This window comes from Plectrocnemia conspersa, unplaced genomic scaffold, assembly GCF_051122295.1.
Source record: "Plectrocnemia conspersa isolate PC_06_02 unplaced genomic scaffold, ASM5112229v1 ptg000008l, whole genome shotgun sequence".
Taxonomy (NCBI): Eukaryota; Metazoa; Arthropoda; class Insecta; order Trichoptera; family Polycentropodidae; genus Plectrocnemia; species Plectrocnemia conspersa.
Window position 1 is genome coordinate 19,394,496 of NW_028277172.1, and position 20,160 is coordinate 19,414,655.

At 27.2% G+C, this 20,160-nt stretch overlaps 1 protein-coding gene across 1 annotated transcript; it reads left to right on the forward strand.

Moving 5' to 3' along the window:
- The first annotated feature begins 3,112 nt into the window (after positions 1-3,112).
- Positions 3,113-4,308, forward strand: LOC148233282 (histone H2B-like). Its single transcript, XM_088190709.1, has 2 exons — positions 3,113-3,446; positions 4,208-4,308. The coding sequence occupies exons 1-2, from the start codon at positions 3,113-3,115 to the stop codon at positions 4,306-4,308; spliced, it is 435 nt and encodes a 144-aa protein (XP_088046835.1).
- Positions 4,309-20,160: the final 15,852 nt, after the last annotated feature.

Consider the following 20,160-nt stretch of genomic DNA (forward strand, 5'->3'; position numbering starts at 1 on the left):
AGAATAATTTATTTTTTAGTTCTTTATTTTAAATTAAAATGATTATATGTATTAATTTTACAAAATATATTTAGGTAAATTTAAATTAGTATACTAAATTTATTTATTTAAATTTAATTAAGGTTATTGTTAACAGGTTATCTAATACCTCACTATAATCACTTTAAAGGAAAACATTACTTCTCGGTTTTTACGAAAGATATGTGCATATATTTCGCAATTTTACTTTTACTAAAAAGGATGTAGTGAGAAACTAAATTAGATTGTCATGATTCTAAGTAATTAACAGAATATAACATGACATATTTGAAACCATTTTTAAATATGTACACTTCAACGAAAATATTTCTTTCAATAACAATGACAAAATGTGTTATGTAAGACCTTTGATAAATCAGATAAATAGTGTTTCGCAAATGTTAGCCAAAACTCTCAGATCTTTATTTTTATTTACCAAAGCAATGGAGCCATAATATGATAAGCATCCATGAAATAATTTATCAAAGTTATACCAATTCGATTTGGCTTTAAATTTGTCCCTTAGCTTCTAAGGGTAACTTGCTAAATTTCAATTATTATTTGGCAAAAGTAATTTTTTTTTAAAAACATAATGAGGCACAATTAAATAGAGATAAGAGTCAAGTAACATGTGTGCCAATAATTCAAGATAACAACACTACACTAACTAAAGGAGTTTCTAAACTTGATTTGTGATCGACAAACTTTAGTAGATATTTATAATCAAAGAATTGGATCTTTATAATCATGGCTCCATTGTCTGAATTCAAGTAAAGCAAAGTACTCCTTGATGTAAGAGATAATTCAAAGAGATATCTCTATAATAAAGTAGTTATCGTATTTATATTTGTATCCTAGTGCCTTTTAGTTAGGAGCGCATCGCAGCGTAAACTCAATAAATCACTTATTAACCCTTTCGACGCCAACCTGTTTTTTTCTTGAATGTATGCTATCTGCCAAGCGTTTAATTGAGATTTAAAATTTCAAGCGTTTGATGTGTTTAAATGCTAATAACGGCTAACATACAAGATTTAGACATTTAAAAATTTTACTTACAATAACAATGGTTTAGGTAATCTAAATAAAAACATAAACAAATAATATTGTTTTTATTTTCTGTAATACACCATGAATAAAAAACGCTGTATCATGAGCGTAGATTTGGTGACACACACCACTCCAGCGCTCACAGCACCCATACAAAATATGCATAGGGTTGCCGCTTACAGCATTTGCCAATATAATTAAAAAAGTGCATAATAAACAGATGTCATAAAAACAAGATTGGACATTACGATTTATTGGTTAAATACATCCATAGAAAATAAAAAATAAATTATATGTGTAAAATATTTACATATTTAGATGTAAAAATATATAACTGAGACATACTAAAGCTTATGAGACGAAATGAGTCTCTTATGTATTATTATATAGTAGGGTTTCTTTTAACATAAACATAAAGAATGTGCCGATTAAAATACAAGTTAATAAATACATACACAATCTTCGCCATCATCACTGGGTCCATAAAATAAACTTCTCAATTATTGTTAATATTTATATTATTGTAATTATATAGGAAGAAACTGTTTAAACTAAAGACAACCTTTACAATGCATGCAAAGGGCGGTGTCAACCGGACAACCCGTCAATGTTTTAAATTGCGCGATCGCGTCCCTCATTCTTGCCCGTTGCAGTCAGGACGTCAGTTCTTGAGAACACTTCTCGTGCACGAGCCATCCAGCTTCTCAACTAGCTTGACAAACACGGATGTTTTTAGCGATTGCTATGATGAGCCGAAAAAAATTATGTAGAATGTTCAATGTATTATACATTTTCTTGCATCATATTTGTTTTTAACGATTCTTTTATTTGTGTAATGCCTATTATGACGCATTGGGAAAATCTGTCATGTCATAATGATCAGATTTTTAATAAAAATATGTAAAATGTACTATACTTTATAGTTCATACTAAGTTGATGAACCATTCTGACCTACCATTAACTATTGCAAATATTACTTTATAAAATCAGAAAATAAAAATATAGGTTAAACATGTTTTTTAATAGGAAATAAAAACAAACAAATTATAGTTATAAAAAACCTTATATTACATATTTTTAAATTATTTCTTGAGGCCTTTGTCAGGAAGGAATATTATAGAAAGCTTTATTTTTTAAGGCTACTAGTGACGTTAAGTTTCGTGAATTACTAAGCTTGGATAACACATTATTATATATTTTTTTTTCAGTAATAAAAGTACAATTTAATTTTTTGTTTATATTCTTTATAGTAATATAAATAAAAAAAAATTAAAAAAAAAAAAATTAAAAAAACTGTTGTCTTACAAATAAAACTATATTTGTATAATGTTGCACATTTTTATTTTCACTACTTGTAAAACATTTTAATCATTAAATTTTTCTCGAAAAAATGTTTAAATACCTTGCTGTTTTTTAAAGTTGCTTCATTTGGACCTCATGTTTTATTTACTTTAAATTATACTTATTTTTTTAGTAATATTTAATTAAGTTAATAAAAAATAAATTTAACACCCATTTTGGCGTGTTATCATTTTTAGGAATCTTATTACTTAATAGGTACTGCGTAATGTTTAATTTTTAATTTTTTAAATATTTTATAAACCGATTAATTGCATGGAAAAACATAAGGTAACTTTTAAGAATTTTAAATTTTAATCGTAAATGTATTTTATGTTTCAAAGATGTAAGCTCTTAGTATAATTAGACTTGTTGAAGCAGCGACCATCATCAGGTACTAAAATTTTATCGATATTGAGGCTTTTGCAGTGAGAAATACATAAAAAAATAAAATAAAACTATTTTTTTGCTTTTTGTAAAATGAACACCCACGCACCTTACAATGTAATATTAAACATTCTTTAGTTTCCCATAAAATCATCTGTTTGCTGCAAATGATAGCTTTATTTAAATTAAATATCCATATTGCTTAATGTGCACTTCGCTTAAATTTTACCCCCACCACAAATATGCATCATCAATCGATTAGATATATTGTGCGATCGCTACCAGTCATTCGTCTGAGCTGCGGTGAAACGCACGTTCGTAATGGCGAAGCCTAGAGGCACAGACAGAAAGTCATCGGGCTCAGGACAAAAACACTTAAAAAGTGTCGAAAAAAAGAAAAAATACAAGAAGAAGCTGAACTTTTCTACGTACATCTACAGCGTGTTGAAGAAGGTTCAACCCTCTATGGAAATCACATCAAAAACTATGAGCATCATGAATAGTTTCTTACTCGACATCTTTGAACGGATTGCAGCAGAAGCGACGCATTTGGTTCGGAAAAGTAAGCGGTCCACTATCACCGAATGGGATTTGCAGACAGCAGCAAAACTTTTACTTCCTGGAGAACTGGCAAATCACGCAGCTAGCGAGGGCAGTAAAGCCCTTATGAATTATTTTTTAAATGTAAATAGATAAAGTGATTATACAGTATACATGTTTGAATTTTATTTGTATATATTATTTTACATGTGATTTTGTGCTATTGAAAGCAAATAAAATAAAAAAAAGGTTCTTTTAAGGGCCAAAAATATTTATATCGGTTACGATTATATTCTATTCAAAAATATTGTATCATAGTAAAACATACGAAGCATATAAAGAAAGTCTTAAACAAGACTTGTTTATTCTTCAATTATTGAATAAATCATTTTCATAGAACATATACATTCATGCGTAAATATATCTGAAGTTTTATGGAGACTTGTCGATTACTCATAATAAGGACTTATCAGAGCCCATTGTTTATTCATTAGCGATAATAGGTTTTATCAATTTTTATTATATTAGACTATAATAATTCTTATACAAAATATGTTGTTATAATATATCTAAATGTTAATGATATTTAAAAAGTGATTAGTATGAATATATTTTTACTGACTAAACCTATTAAAATATATCTTACAATTGATCTATAACTTCTCTAGTCAATATTAGTAAAACTGTATTTATTTATTGCGCAGATAAACGTACACGTACGTTTGGAACATTTGTTTTATTACAAATCTGACCATAATAAATTAACAGGTTTTCCCAATGCGTCATGATGAATTAATACAAACAATAATTACTGAATAAAAAAATAAAAAAAAGTTATAATGCATATCTAAAATATATGTGTTTTGTGTTTTTCAGCTCCTCATAGCTATTGCCGAGAACTCATTGAGAAGCTGAATGGCCCATATAAGAGCAGCGTTCTCAAGCACAAACGTTCAAGCCGCAACGATCAAGAATGATGAACGCGATCGCGACTCTTTAAGCTACTTTAAGCTCGTAGCGAATAGTCACCGGGCATTGACGGGTTATCGAAACCACCCCTTGACAACTTAAAATGTGCATCATTAAGCAGACGATATGCCAAGAATGCAATAAGTTGTATTCCAACATCCCAAATAAAATGGCAGTAAGATATAAATACGAAAACAATCATTTTTGTATAAATATCTATTAGAATTACCTTCAACAACTTACTTAGCTACACAATAGAGGACGCTACGAGCTAGCGTATCGTACAGAACGCGAATCGGCATTAAAATATTTAAGTGACTCGTGCTCCCTATAATGAAGCCGAGCATCCTCGACGCCTTATCGCAAACTTTTGAAATGTGCATTGCAAATCTCCATCCCTGCTCGGACGTCACTCCTAAGTGACTTTTAACCTAAACAGGTGACGTGTTGCTCTATTCTGCTTTAAAAATATAATTTTCTACAAGCAAAACGTTAATTTGTATAAACCCAAATCTATCCTGAACAAATTAATCAAACCTAATTTGACCAAATTAAAGTAATATAATATGAATCTGTACGTTTAGGTTTAAATTTGAATAACAAATTGATGTTTTGCAACTTTAAATTGAGTTTTAATGACCGTTTAGAACAGTGCAAAAATATTTATCTACCGGTAAAAATTTACTCACATATTATTTTACTTAAATTCCAGTAAAAATATAATTATACTGTAATTATTAAATCTCTGTAACATTCATTTTTAAAATAATATTGGAACATTTAAATTATAAGAACATAAATCAGTTTTAGAATAATGTTAGTAAATTTAAAAATAAAATTTAAAATAAGATTAATAAAAATAAAATATCGCTGATAATTAAATCAATAGTAGAAAAAGCCGAGAAAAATATATTTTGAGTTTTATTATAAGCATATTATTACAAAATTGTGTTGCTGTGTGTGTAAAACTATTTTATGTTGTCTTTCCTTACCTTTTTCATTTTTATTTTATTTTAATATATTATATACCTGTATTTTTACGTGAGTTTGATATGTCCGCTGTCGATGTCGTTTTCGGCTTGTCTACCCCCTTAATGATTTAAGGGTTGATTTACGCATTTTTCAAATAAATAACTTACATAGGGTCAACATATTCGACAGACTTACGTGGTAAAAGAAAGTCTATTTTTAGATTGAACCAAGGGACTTATATTGCTTTATAATCAAGAGGTTGTCTCTTAAAGATATTATACTTATTTTTATTTATAAAAAATATATCATTATTCATGACTTATATGAATCAACTGTATAAGGTGTGACTCAAAAATTTGATAAACATTATTTGTTTTATTATTTTAAAAATATATAAATCTATGAACATCTTAAAATACGTTGATAAAATTTGACTATTAAATAGAAACTATGATTTTAATATAAGCTTGATAAGAATAGATTAACCAAAAACAAATTTTGCACGACTTTTTTTGTTGTTTTTTGTGACACTCATTATGTATGAAATGTAGAAACATACACTATATTAACAAACGTTTATAACACATTAACGTTTTAATTTAAATAATAATCTGTATGTACTACTTAAAGCAGATTTATATTCAACACAAATTATTATATTACTAATTTCTTTTAAAAGTGTTAATTTAAAATATTTCAATAAATAAATAAATATTTTTTACCAAGTAACTTAAATAAGTGCAAGTCTCTTAAACTTTAGTATAATAATAATTAATTATTTTGTTGTGAAATAAAAGCTAGTTAATTTATAACAAAAATTTGTCAAATTTGAATTAGTTTAATACCACTAAATTGATGTGCAAAACAAGTTGTAAGTAAAACAATGGGGTAAGGACCAAAAATAAGTCAACGTATAACAAGCGCGTGGTCAGGATTAGCATTTACCTTTTTCGACCGCCTAATACATTTAAAAACGAAGCTTTGACTTTCAGCTTTTGCTGCCCTCAGAAACCGACTTTATAAATAGAAGTGTTCCTATATTTTCATATTAATCATCTGCTTTGTAAAATTGATTAAGCTTCTTAAATTGTCTAAGAATTATGTTATTATTTTTTCGTATTGAAATTTTTAATTTGCAGTAAATATTTCAATCGCTACTGTATCTTCAAAAAAATATTAAATTGATTTTTAAACTAAATCTAAAATAAAATTAGTTTTCTATTTCATATCTTTTGATGATGTTAATATTTGTAGAGTTGTTCAGTTCAAATTAACTTTTCTAAAAGTACTAACTATTTATATCGAAAATTAAAATGGCTTAAAAATGCAGCTCTAATTTGTGTAGTTTTTCCTTACTTTTATTAATTTAAAAAATTTGGATAAATTTATTGTAAGGGCCCTATTTTTTATATAGAGTTCTAAAGGCTGCAGTCGCAGTAGTATAGTGCAGAAATAAATGAATTAAATGCAATTCTATACTAACCTGTTTAAAAAAAACACGTTTTACGTGAATTTTAACCCCTCACCTACCGATAAGAAAACAATGATTGTTATCACTGATTTATAGTCATATCTAACAACATAATTAGATAAAATCTCATAAATAATAATGATGATACCAACTAGTAAAATATTATATTTATACAGTGTATTTATCTCAACGCTTTAAATGGTAATTATATTTTAATGAACGATAATTGTGCGATAATAACAATAAAAAACTTCCAGTGGCACCCGTGGGCCGCTTTAAAATATTTTTTTTTCATCGCGTAAATCGCTAATAAGAGTTTATGTATAAAATAATTTCACTCTGCCAGGATTAGGACCATAATTTAGGCGGCGCGCCAAAAAAAGTTCGTACAAGGCAACAGCAAATAACCTGCTGGTCCGCGATAACGGCATGACAAATGTTTAATTGCTCGGCTACCCTACGGTCACGTGGAGCCAAAAAGGGACCACAATGGGGGGAATGGGAAACCAGGGAAAGATGGTCGCGAAACGCAAAATCTGCGTGCATGTTGTAATTATTCAATAAAATGGAAAATATCGAGCGTGAATTTCGCACGCCGCCACTGCTGCAAAAACATAAGATTAGCAATTTAGGTGTTTGTTCGCGGTGATCCGGACCGGCCACCTCCGATCTGGTTCGAATGGCAAGCAGGGGTCGCCAACGTTGGCCTCGAGCCAAAACGACAGATATTTAGCATAAGGCTTGCTGTAATAATATACTATCAACAAATTTTCGTATTTAAAATATTATAAAATATATAAAACCATCGTTACAAGATGACTTAATAAAGTTAAAATAACCCTGATACTGTATTAACATCTAATGCTAATAAAATAATGAAACCCTAAATAAATGTTAAATTTAGATCATTGTATACTTGCTTTGAATAAAATAATATTTCCATTATTTATTAAAATAAGCAATTTTCTGCGTCCTTGTTCCTCACCATCTATCAAAACTGGTGAAATTCTGGTTTAAGAATAATTTCTCCATTATGAATACATGGTTTATACAAGATATAGAACGTTTATATACATATACTTTACTTGAAGGTGAATATCAAAATCAAATCGATTATATTATGATTAATATTAGATGGAACGTATCTATATAAAATATGAAAACTTATCCAGGTGTAGATTGCGGCTCGTAAAAATAAAATAAAAAAGATTACTTCACTAAAATTGACTCTGCAAGCAATAAAAGGAAAAAATGATAGTATAATAATTTATTTGCAAACTACGATAATTTACATTATATAATTAACGCCTTTAATTTGAATCATACTGTACACCATGAATAACGAGTCGCTACTTAAAAAATATTGCTGGTGTTAAATACGTGTTTTTTCGAGATACCAATAATTATTGGTTCGTCCGCTTATGTCTGGTCACGTTCTGTGTCAACAGTTTATTTTTTCGTATTTCATTTTAAAATTGCTATTTTTTTATACCCCGGGGTGGAAAATCCACGTTTTCCGTAGAACGATTTTCCGATATTGCCTCGCGCCCTCAGAGTCCGAAGCCGATATAGATAAAACATGCTTAATATCTGTTCTATCTTCGATCAGCTTAATGCGGAACTTTAGCCCTACGAGAACTTGTCAAATTAAAACCACTTATTTGCATATTATGTACTTTTTATAAAATGCTAAACACCTAGTATATCGGTTCGTGTGTATTACAAGCCGTATACGTAGTTTACATAGAAACTGTTTGGTTAACTATCGTCTTAGAGAGGCGTTTAATTTTATTATTATAGGTATCGTTATTATAACATATGGTGAGATTATATTAGAGCAAACTGTTGTACAGTAATAAAACTCGCAATATGTAGTTCTAAATTAACATTGTAAACACAATCGATATTAGACTAAATAAGTATTATTATGTTGAAGCGATAAGATTTTATTGTTTCAGGCGTTATCAATTAAAGCTTGTTTAACTATGCTACTGAATTGAATGTGTTTTATAAAAAAAAATATTTTGCATAAATTAAATATGTATTTACAGCTTCTGCAACGAAAATGCTTAACATAAAAATAGATAACATAGGTCATGTAATTGCTTTTTCTGCATGATCACTTTTATTATTATTTTCTTATTTCATATACTAAGTTTCGTTTATATCATAATCTTTAAATAATCAAGTATAGTATTAGTTTTATATTTTTATTTCAAAAATAAATTTAATTTTTTTAAGATGTCATAATATTATAAATATTAATATTATATATAGTACATCTTTAATGAATCATAAAAAAATAATTAAAAAATTATATTTGAATGTTTTATCAAAGCAAACGTTAGATAAAACATTTTATATAATGATAATTTAATACTAATTATACATATAAATGGCAAAAATTTTCGTATAAAATTTAATTGTATATTTTTAAATCCAAAATTATTTGTATCAGCATTGTAATATATTTAATTAATTTATTTTACTTGACATGCGTTACAACTAAGTAAAAATACTGAAATCAGAGCCTGTAGATCAATAACAAATATTTTATTAATTATTTACAATTAAAATATGTTACTATGCACGACCTTACTTGATTTTATGGTATGAATTTTTATGATATTTATCTGTGAGATTAGAAAAATCTAGGAAGACCTAATATGTTGTAGTCGATCTTAATTAAAAGCAGCACAAAATAAATAAAATAAAAATTAAGATCTATATGAGATTCGAACAAGTTTTTTTGGTATTCATTAGTGAAGTAAATATGTGGATTAAATTTTAAATTACACTTTTTAAGATATTTTTATTATTTATAAAAAATCCATTAGTTAGTTATGGTAAAATTTTTGGTTTATATTGTATAGTGGAAATGTACAAAAATAGCTATTTATATAAAATAAAACATACTTGATTCTATCACAAAAACGTTTTTAACTATGATGAATATTAATGGAAAAACATTCTTAATCCCAAAATATATGAAGAGTTTTTTCTAGTTTCTTGTATAATTTATAAATTATTATTATAATTTTTTTCCATTTGTTATATTAATTATAGCCTTATCATTTATATCTTAAAATGCATAAACAAAACTGTTTGTACTCTAAAAACTTTAATCAATAATAAAAAGTATAATACTTCAAAAAAATGCATAAATAAAACATAGAATTTTATTTTATTTTATTTTATTAATTTATTTAGCTTAATAGCTAATCTTTACATCTAACAAATTTAGTAAACATATATAAAAATATATAAAAAATACATAACAGAAAGAAAAAATAAAAATATACAATAATAAAGTCTTAATAATATAATTTATTTCTATATGTACGAAGGTGTTTTTTTATTCCATTTATGAAACCCGTTATATTTTTGCTGTTTCGGATTTCTCTTGGAAGACTATTATATAAATCAAAACCTCCGTACATAATTCCCCTAGCCGTACTCGTTTTCTTATACTTAATTATCTTTAAATTTTCTCTATTTCTAGTATTATATTTATGTACATCTTTATTTCTTATTAAATACTTATTAAAATATTCTGGTAACATATTATTTTCTAACTTATATATAAATACTAAAACATTCATACTCAATATTTCTTGAACATTCAACCATTCTAATCTAGCAATCATACTTTTACAATTAGTTAATCTATTTTTATTTAAGATTACTCTCATTGCCCTATTTTGTAATTTTTGCAACATTTGTTTATCTAATTTATTTAACATATTTAATAGTGTTGCACAATAATTAAAATGAGGCAATATTATACTATTGTAAATTATTTTTTTGTATTTATACTTAATATATTTCTTAATCTAGATAATAAACCTATTTTTCTACTAATTTTTTTTATTATGTAATTACAATGTTCTTTAAAATTTAATTTTGTATCAACAATTACTCCTAAATATTTTATATTATCCACTATTTCTATACTAGAGTTATTTATTACTATTTTGGTACTATTATCTAAAACATTTTTATAATTAATAAACATACATTTAGTTTTATTCTCATTTAATTTAAGTACATTATTATTTAACCATATTTCTAATATACTCAATTCATTATTTAAAAAAATAATGCTCTCATATAAAAAATTGGATTGCCTCTTTTTGTTCTGTAGTAAAAACTTTGTAATTTTAACTAACGTTTAGTTTGCTATTCGGTTAGTGAATTGAAATTTAATGAAAATAATATTTATATTAAAATAATAATTTTATGTACTTTTTAGTAAAAATAAATATGTAATATAACGATCATGCGAGCAAAAGTAAGTAAACTAATAAGTTACTTGTTAAGGATAGTCGTCTGCGCATTCTAAGAAACGATCAATCGACTTTCAGTATCAACAGAGTAAAGATGACAAATTTTCTTAGAAAGACTTATTATACTTATCTCTTTAAAATACATATATGATATTAAATAAAGCACAACAATGGCTTCAAACGAAAGAAATGAGTATAAGTTTGTTTGCAAAATGTAAAATTTTATCAATCTTGTGTCCCTATATCACATAATTGTAAGTTCAAATTTAACTATACCTACTGAAATTGTGTAATTTTAACGTAAAAATCGCTTTATGCTTAAGTTTTTTCACTGTCGTTACTTTTCTAATGAATTTTGTTAAATACTTCATTTATTTTTTACCAAATAAAACACTTACTTAGTTTAATATTAATTAGCATTAGCATTAAATCAATAAATTTCTACACATATTTCATATAAAAAAAGAGTTCATATGGAATTGAAACCAAGGTCTTTCAGAAAATAGTATAATAATTGACTTATACTACTAGTCTCTCTTTCTGGTAAAAATAGTAAATAATTTTACTGTACTTTTTTTTTAAATTTAGAAACACTGCCCTATATGTTTTAAAAATGCCTTATATTTTAAATATGTATCATTAATAAAATATTTTTTATGAAAGCGTGAAAGTCCGTCAAATTTTATAGATCAAAAATTGACGATATTCACAAATGATTAACGTTTAAAAATAGTATGAATTATTCGTTATTAAGTTATAATCTTATGTCAATTTTTCTATAATTATAATATAATATTTAGTATCCACAGACGTCCTTGCGTGTGTATGTAGGTTATCTCGTATGATACTAGCAATATATTCTCCCGAGTAATTACTTATGTGACGTTAATGTTTTACCTTGATGCTTTCAATCTAACATCCCCAAGGAGTTTATACACAACATAAAAATGTACATGAAAGAAGAAGAAAATATACATTATATATTACTTTACAGCCGGTTATTCGTTTTAAAGCGTACATTAAAGCAACTGAATGCACTTTCATTTGCAACAGCGACATTAAAACTGCTAAAACCCAACATCGTGAATTTACAGTGCGCATTCTGCGGGAAACTTTAACGATTTAAACTTTGTTCTTTAAATGAAAAAATAATAATAATACATACATAATGAAAACAGTAAGATATTTAACATAATTAAATATTTTTACTTGTTTAAATGCATATTAAGTATATGGTAATACTACTAGAAAGGATTGTTATTTTGCATTGAAACACGAATATGCTTCATTTTTCATATAAATCGTTCCAATGTATCAAACAAACTGTCACAAGATTACTTCAAACGTTCGCCGTAAATAAAAAGCAAGGTGTACAAGATTCAAATAGCACATATCAAGTGCAATAATTTTATAATATAAAATAGTGTTTTTTTAATGGGAACATGCAACCGCGATATATGACGCGTTTCGTGTTACAGAAAAATGAGAGTAGGTACAAAGTGTGTTTGCAATGCACTAGGCGAGGGCTGTGTCCTTTACATAATACATGCAAAAATTTGCATGTCATGATCCACGAAATTCAACTTAACATATGCCTTGGTTTTACGTGCCGTAAATATTAATGTTTGCATTACGCGACTCATAATTTTTGTGCCCCTCCGGATTCTAATTATTTCTGGATGCTGTTGGGAAAACAAACACAATGCTTCGTCTGCTTTTATATAGGGTTTTAGTTTTGGACGAGAACAATGTCTACGCTGTAGCGTAGCCGATATACTGAAAGCACATACCTATAGGTGGAGTATACTCTTTGTATGGGAAAATGTGAAATTGCCGTACAGATAAGACGACACTAGTGTGCCGATATGGTGGAATTGTAGTCACAGAATGTTTCGAATTTGCCATTGAAGTGAACCGAACGATTTTGCTGAATTCGACGCGGTGCACAGATTCTAATTGTATTCTATAACAATGATCGTGCCCCATTATTATCTTCATCACAAGTATACAATATTTTTCAAACAAGATAATCTATTCTATATATATATATATATTACTATATATTCAATCTTGCATACGCTTTTGTATGTTTTCAACCTTAAGTTGAATACCAATGTTCTCTCCTATACAGAGTTGGCCATAATTATTAACATCTGTGTACAAGTATGTATATTTGTTTATGTTGCAGCTGTTAAAAATAATAATTTTATTTTTTAAGAAACGTAAGAAGCTTTAATTGTTGATTAAAAAATGTTCTTAAATTAATATTGTAGCAATAATGTTATTATTATGTTCCTAAATAAAATTTATAATTTGTTTTGTATTCATGTTATACTTCACAGTTGATTTTTGATTAATGATTAATATTTAACTTATTTGAGAATTATTGAAATATTGTCATTGTAATTATTAAAAAAAATTAAAACAAAAATATCATCATTCTAAGGCGTTTTACTTTTTTTTATTAATGGTGTTCTAGGCCTGAGGGGTGTGTGACTTCGCAGCCATTAAGACGCAGGTGGAAACTATTGAGAATTTTATTAGTTAAAATTACATATTGCGACAGACTATTATGGACGAGATGTTTTCTTCGAACAGTGGCGGAGATGCCAGCGGAGGGATGATGTCGGTCGAAAAACCTCAGAGGTCTTGCAGATTGCGTGACGGTGACAGTATAGTGGAGGTTGATCCCTTTCTGCTACGGTGGTCATATGGTGGAGTTTATCCCTCTCTGGTGTGAGTGCTTATGGCAATATGTACGGGCGTCTGCTGGTGTTTGTCAGAGTGACTGCTCTTTTCTCATTGAAGTACAGGCTAAAGTATACAGGGCTGCAAAGCTTTAGGACCAATCACAAGCAAGCAGCGATCATCCAGCCAATAAATGTACTCGTTTCTTAGGACCCTGAAATACGTATTTAAAAAGCGACATTTGTTTGATGGGCATTGTCCAAGGTCGTATACTTTTTTATTGTTTCCGTGACCGTAAAGAAATATTCATTTAGTGACGAAGAATATTTACAGTAAGAACACTTGCGTGTTATTTATGATTTTTTTTATCGTAACGAGGGCTTTTGTGTGTATTCCCATAATTTGCGCTATGTCTTGTTTTGTTATTGATTGATGACCATTCTGGTCCCAGTAAATTAACGCAAGTTTTAACAATAAAACCTACACTCTTAATTTAATTTTAGTAAAAAATGCAGATTTTTGACGATTTATAATTAATATATGTGATAGTGTTTAGAGTAGGTACTGTAATATAAAAATAATTCACTCATAAAATAATTTAAAAAAAATTGGAACGCAGTGCTAACATTTTTTTATCCAAAACACCTAATTTGCTTTTAAAAACTCACACTTTATTTGTGTACTTTTACATAAATTATTATATATTAAACATTGTTTTAAAACAAACCTAAAAACAGTGATTAACTGGTACTAATGATAAGAAAACTATCTTCGTTTTTTATTGGTAATGATAGTTTGTTACAATGTGCAACAAATAAAAATATATAATATAAAGAATATTTTATTGAAATACATATAATTTAATTGAAGAGATGTTGAAACTGTGAGTAAAGTTCGCTAAAGTGCTGAATGATGTATACAGTAGAGCATTTGATAAAGACGGCTTGAAACATTTTAGATGAAAATTTGGATAAGAAAACTTTTTCAAATGAAGGGTCAATCACCTGCCCCATTTAAATAGCTTGATAACAAAAAAAAAGTATCCTTTTTGTGTAAACTGCTTATAAAAAACAATTTAAACAATTGAATTATTATTTTAATGGACTATTTTAAATATAATTATACTTTACAATTTTAAATTATATGCATAATATGGAGTTAAAAGTAGTAAAAAAATAAGATAAGTCTACCTATTGTAAAAGCATAGTAAAATAACTATGATCGTTAAAGTAAGTATTTAATAAGAAAGGCAGATGTAATATTTTATTCTGATAATAAAAACTGCTAATGGAATAATGCATAGACGTGTGGATTTATTTAATAATATTCACAGAATAATCTTCACAAAGAAAAAATATATGAGTGTAATGTAAAAACACTTATAAATATACACTTAGCAGTAAATATAAAAAAATACTGTTAAAACTTAAACATTAATGTTTTTTTGTATAATTAAAATTTCAAGAAATGTATTAAACTTTTTAAAAATTTTAAGAGATTAGCACCATGACAACGTGTTTATAAAAATTCCATTACTTTGGATATACAATGACATTATAAGCTCAAAGGCTTTTTAATTTTATTTAATACTCTTTCACACAAAGACAATTACATTTAAGAAAATACATTTAACCATCACGTTTACCTTTTCATTTAAATTAAAATTCTACTGAAGTTATTTATTAAAAAATCAGGTTTGCTTTTATTAGAAAAAAACTTTTTTTATGTACCTGTCAACCCGAACTTTTGCAATTTAACTCGATTTACTTATCGCTCAATCTAACCCAAAAGCAAAATCACCAAAGCACCAAACGGCGTATCGAATGCTAAAGTTTATTTACGATCGCCACAAATCACATTGAAAAAATCGGCGCTATTTTCGTAAAGCACCTTTATTCCATACTATGAAATGTGCATTCGACTGTACTCGGACCGGTGTGACCAAAAGTTTTGAATCAAATTGTGGGACAACCCGCTCGGGGCAGGATCGGATGGATTGAATTTCTGCACTCGAGCGTTCCAAATGTATGATAATATACATAGATGTGTATTCACTTATTTTTACGCTGTCGGCTGTTAAGTGCGCTTAAAACTTTGGTTTTTAACTGCTGCAATTCGCGTCGGAGAGCGATGCTTTAGTTTATAGTTTATTACGTGGTGGTAACTTTGGTATTACGAATTTGGGTATGAATAAAGTAGTTTATATAAATGAGTGAGATTCACAAAAATAAATAAATATAGTTCATGCTTAAATAAATATCTACAAAATCAAAGTGATTATTTTCGAGTGAAAGGCATAGAAAGTTTATATTTTTATGAAAAGTTTTAGTTAAGTGAGAGTCATAAGTTCTCCGAAGCAAATTCCTGCCCGATTCTAAGAAAGTTTCACTATGTAAAGGCAGCTTTGTAGGCAATACCAGTCAGAGTAAAATGTCAAAGATATTGACTCCTTAACTCTATTGATAATAAGATAATCGGATATTTAATACATATTACCATAATTAAAATTATTAATATGTATAGGTTTTGTGAAATATTATATTAAGTATAAAGTTTATAAATTTCCTCTCTATGTTGATAATACATTACCGAATTGAAGCTCAATTTGTCGTTATGGAAAATCAGTGGAAGAAAAAAGCACACACACTAAACGAGTCGAGTGTCACACTGGGTAAAAGCCGGAATCTGTAACGGAAAACCATGCAACCGGAATACGATATGAGCTTTCAACGAAAATCTTATTCAAATACATCAATGACAAGTAGCTTTAAGGGTACTTTTTTTGATACCAGATTTATTGCGAAACGTCAAGTATGATTTATAACCGGCATAAAGTCGATGATATACGGTGATGGAGAAGCCCCGAAACAATCACAAACTCGTGTGTTAAATCAAGGATCAATTGGTTATTGTCCAAGAAATGGTTTCATTATCATAAACATATATAGAGTGATCCACAAAAATGTTAACACTTAAATAATAAAATATTAAAAAATGTATTCGCTTTCAAATTAAGTATGTATATTTAGTGAACTGATTTAGTTAATTATAATACAACATGATTTTAAATAGCATAAATAAAATATTGTATTATAAACCTAAGCTCGTAAGCTTAAAAAGCAGAGCTATAAAATACCATTAGCTTAGATAAGGATCCTCCTATTATGGGTCCAGAGTATAAAAAATGAGTATTGAAAAATAATTATATTTTAAAAATAAATGATTTGACGTGTCATAAGTATATGCATATGACACAAAGAACTAGAACACTCAGCACAATTTAATTTCAGCAATATTTTTAGAAAGTTAAAAATACCGTGTCAAGTTTTTTTAATATATTTCTTGCTTTTTATCATAAATTATTAGTTCTGTTTTCTGTATTAATAAATTTTCATTATCGATTTATAAAATATGATAAATAAAACAAAATTAACTAGACTTATCAAAAGGTCATAACTGTAGTTAGTTTTAAAAGTTCGTTTAGGTTAGGTTTGGGCTTAAACAGAAAATAGGCCATTTTAAATCGTACAGTGAAAATGTATTTTTAGTGAAGTTATATTTTTAATACTATAAATATATTTTTACTAACTAGGCTATAATGTAGTACACAATTAGTTTAATATATTACTAGTCCATTTTAAGGAAAATGTTTTATTCATTGTGTAGAACATTTTGCCCTTAACAGGTGATGTGGTGCGTTATAACTACGTTTTGATAATATAATTAAACTGAAGGCACTAATGAAATTAAATTCTGTCGTATAGACTCAATTATCGTCGACTGTCGTCGAAACGTTCACTTACTGTTAAAACAACAAAAAAAGTATACTAGTTATAGAACTTTTATTAGGGCATTTTGAGTATGGTTTTTTTTTTATGTTAGCTTAGTAACGAAACATACATTTACTGTTCAAACCCATCTGAAAAAATAATAGTTTGTTTAAGAATTTTAATTGGGTTAAGTTTGGTTTACAGAAGATTATTTTTTTTAGAATAATAATACTATTTTCATTTTTAAAAAAGTATTTAATTCTATAAATTTCTATATTTTAAATAAAATAATTACATTTTCATAAAAAAAATCTAGTCATATTCAACTTATATGCAGATTACACAATTGATGACACAGACTCTATTGTTCTTGATTATTTACTTTAACAATACTAAGAAAAAATTCCAGGTCAAATTCCAAACACAGAGACATAACAGTAAATCAACTAATTAATTAAAAATAAATCACAAAACTATTTGCTTTCTATGATTTAAACTTTTTAAATGTTTCCTCTATACTTGTAGTAACTATAGTTTTGTTTCAATTTAAACTTTACTATTTTGGGTGAAATTAAAATTATATACAAAAATCAATTTTAATATTATTATAAAATATTCAATAATAAAAACTTATATTTATTGGTTATTTTAATACACGTAAAGCGTTCTTTTAATTTTGATTTACCTAAATTTTGACTACAGATTTAAATAAATAAATAATATCTTAATATTATCTCCAAAAATGATTTATGGCATTTTTTAAGCAATAAGCTATTCTCACTAAAAATTCTTTATAAATATTTATGTTTAACATATAATATAATATTTTGAAAATAATTTAATTAGGACCACTCACAATCATATTATTGCAATTAATTGTTAAAGACCTGTTAAAAAAGTAGTTATTGCCAAATGAAATGCGTTTTTAAATTATTGATAATCAGGGCCTTAAAGACAAATAACTTAAAAAGCAGGATATTTTTTGGTAGGCGCAAAAATCGTCTCTGAGCGAGCAGGTTGCGAAATTCACAAATTTTATTGTTGCTAAACTTATGCAAATCTAAATAAAGAATTCTGCTTAATAGTAATAATAGTATTGTAATATATTTATTAGATAAACGCATTTCAGTTAGGTCCTTAATCACCTAGATTTCTCAATTAATTGAGAAAGAGCTTTACTGTGACTAAAAGACACTTGAGCTTATCACTAGTAGAGCTCTGATAAATCGAAGCAGATGACACCATCGAAATTTAGAAATAAAGTTAGTTCCATCTTTTTGTCTGATCTATCTGGTCTAGTCAAGCTCTAACATTGAACCTGTAAGAGTATAACATGTATCTAAATATATGTCTATCAAATTTTGTAATTAAAAAAATATTTAAAAAACATCTATAACTAAAAATATAATGTTTGCACAGTTACCACACAATAAAAAAAATATTAATTAGATATCTGTGAGAAAATAAAAGCCATGTATCAATAGTATATCAAATAAATAAATCTTACTTCATCGTTTTAATGTTAATTTATTATTATGTTATTATGTATAAATATCATGGTAACGCATTGGGTAAACCTATAAAATTAAATAAATATTATCTATACCATAAAAATATAGTACGCGTATGACTTTAATAACAATTAAAATGTTCCTTTTCGGCCTTATCAGTTTATGATCCATTTAGGTATAGCGTTTCACTTTAACGTATAATTTTACCCCAAGTTAATGTTCGCAAAGATACAACGAAACAAAACGATCTTTTTCGTTTTTCGTTTACGATGTCGTTTATTTTTTATATGCATTTCAATTCGTCCGAGATAAATCCTTTTTATTTATTGCCGTGCCTTTTATGCCACATAAATTAGTAACAACGTTTCAAAAACCTGACGATATTTAAGTTAAAATTAATGTTTGTCTTTAATGTGTATTTTGGATAATTTATATTGTATATCCAAGTAGGGATTATCACCTTTTACGTTGTACTAAAGATAATTGGATTTTATTGAAATTTTAGCACGCATACATTTTTTTGGGATTAATATACAAATATTTATATAACAACCTTGCAAGAAGAAAGGTCTCTTAAGCCCTTGAGAAAATATCGTTTGCCTCTCAAGGCGTGTAAAAGAAATTTTATAATTTCCAGTTTGCATGAAGCTCAAGTAAAGTTCAGCTTTTTGTGAGAAAGTATAGGTTATATAAAATATTTTAAATGTCAACTATTACGTCAACAATATATATTATGTATATAAGCACATATATGGAAACGAAATATAGTAATATAAATATAAGATACTAAGAATTTATATTTAAAATAAATTCTCCTTTTTCTCAACGTACTTGTTTATTTGTTGCATAATATTCTCTATGCCATGGTTTCCCAAACTATGTTCCGCGGAACACTGGTGTTCCGCGGAGCCGAAATAGGTGTTCCGCGGAGCCGAAATAGATATTTCATAAAAATTTGGAGTAGATTAAAAATATTGTTAGTCTTGCTAATACATAAAAATTGTTTATAAATCTGATAAAAAAACTTGAAAATATGTGTTAAATATTCAACATTGATGTGTACAAATTCTGGAGGGAAAAGTTTCACATGTCAGTGTTTGTTATGAAAACTTTATTTATGTGATGTCACTTTTATGCAATTTCTTTGGTGCCACTAATGCCA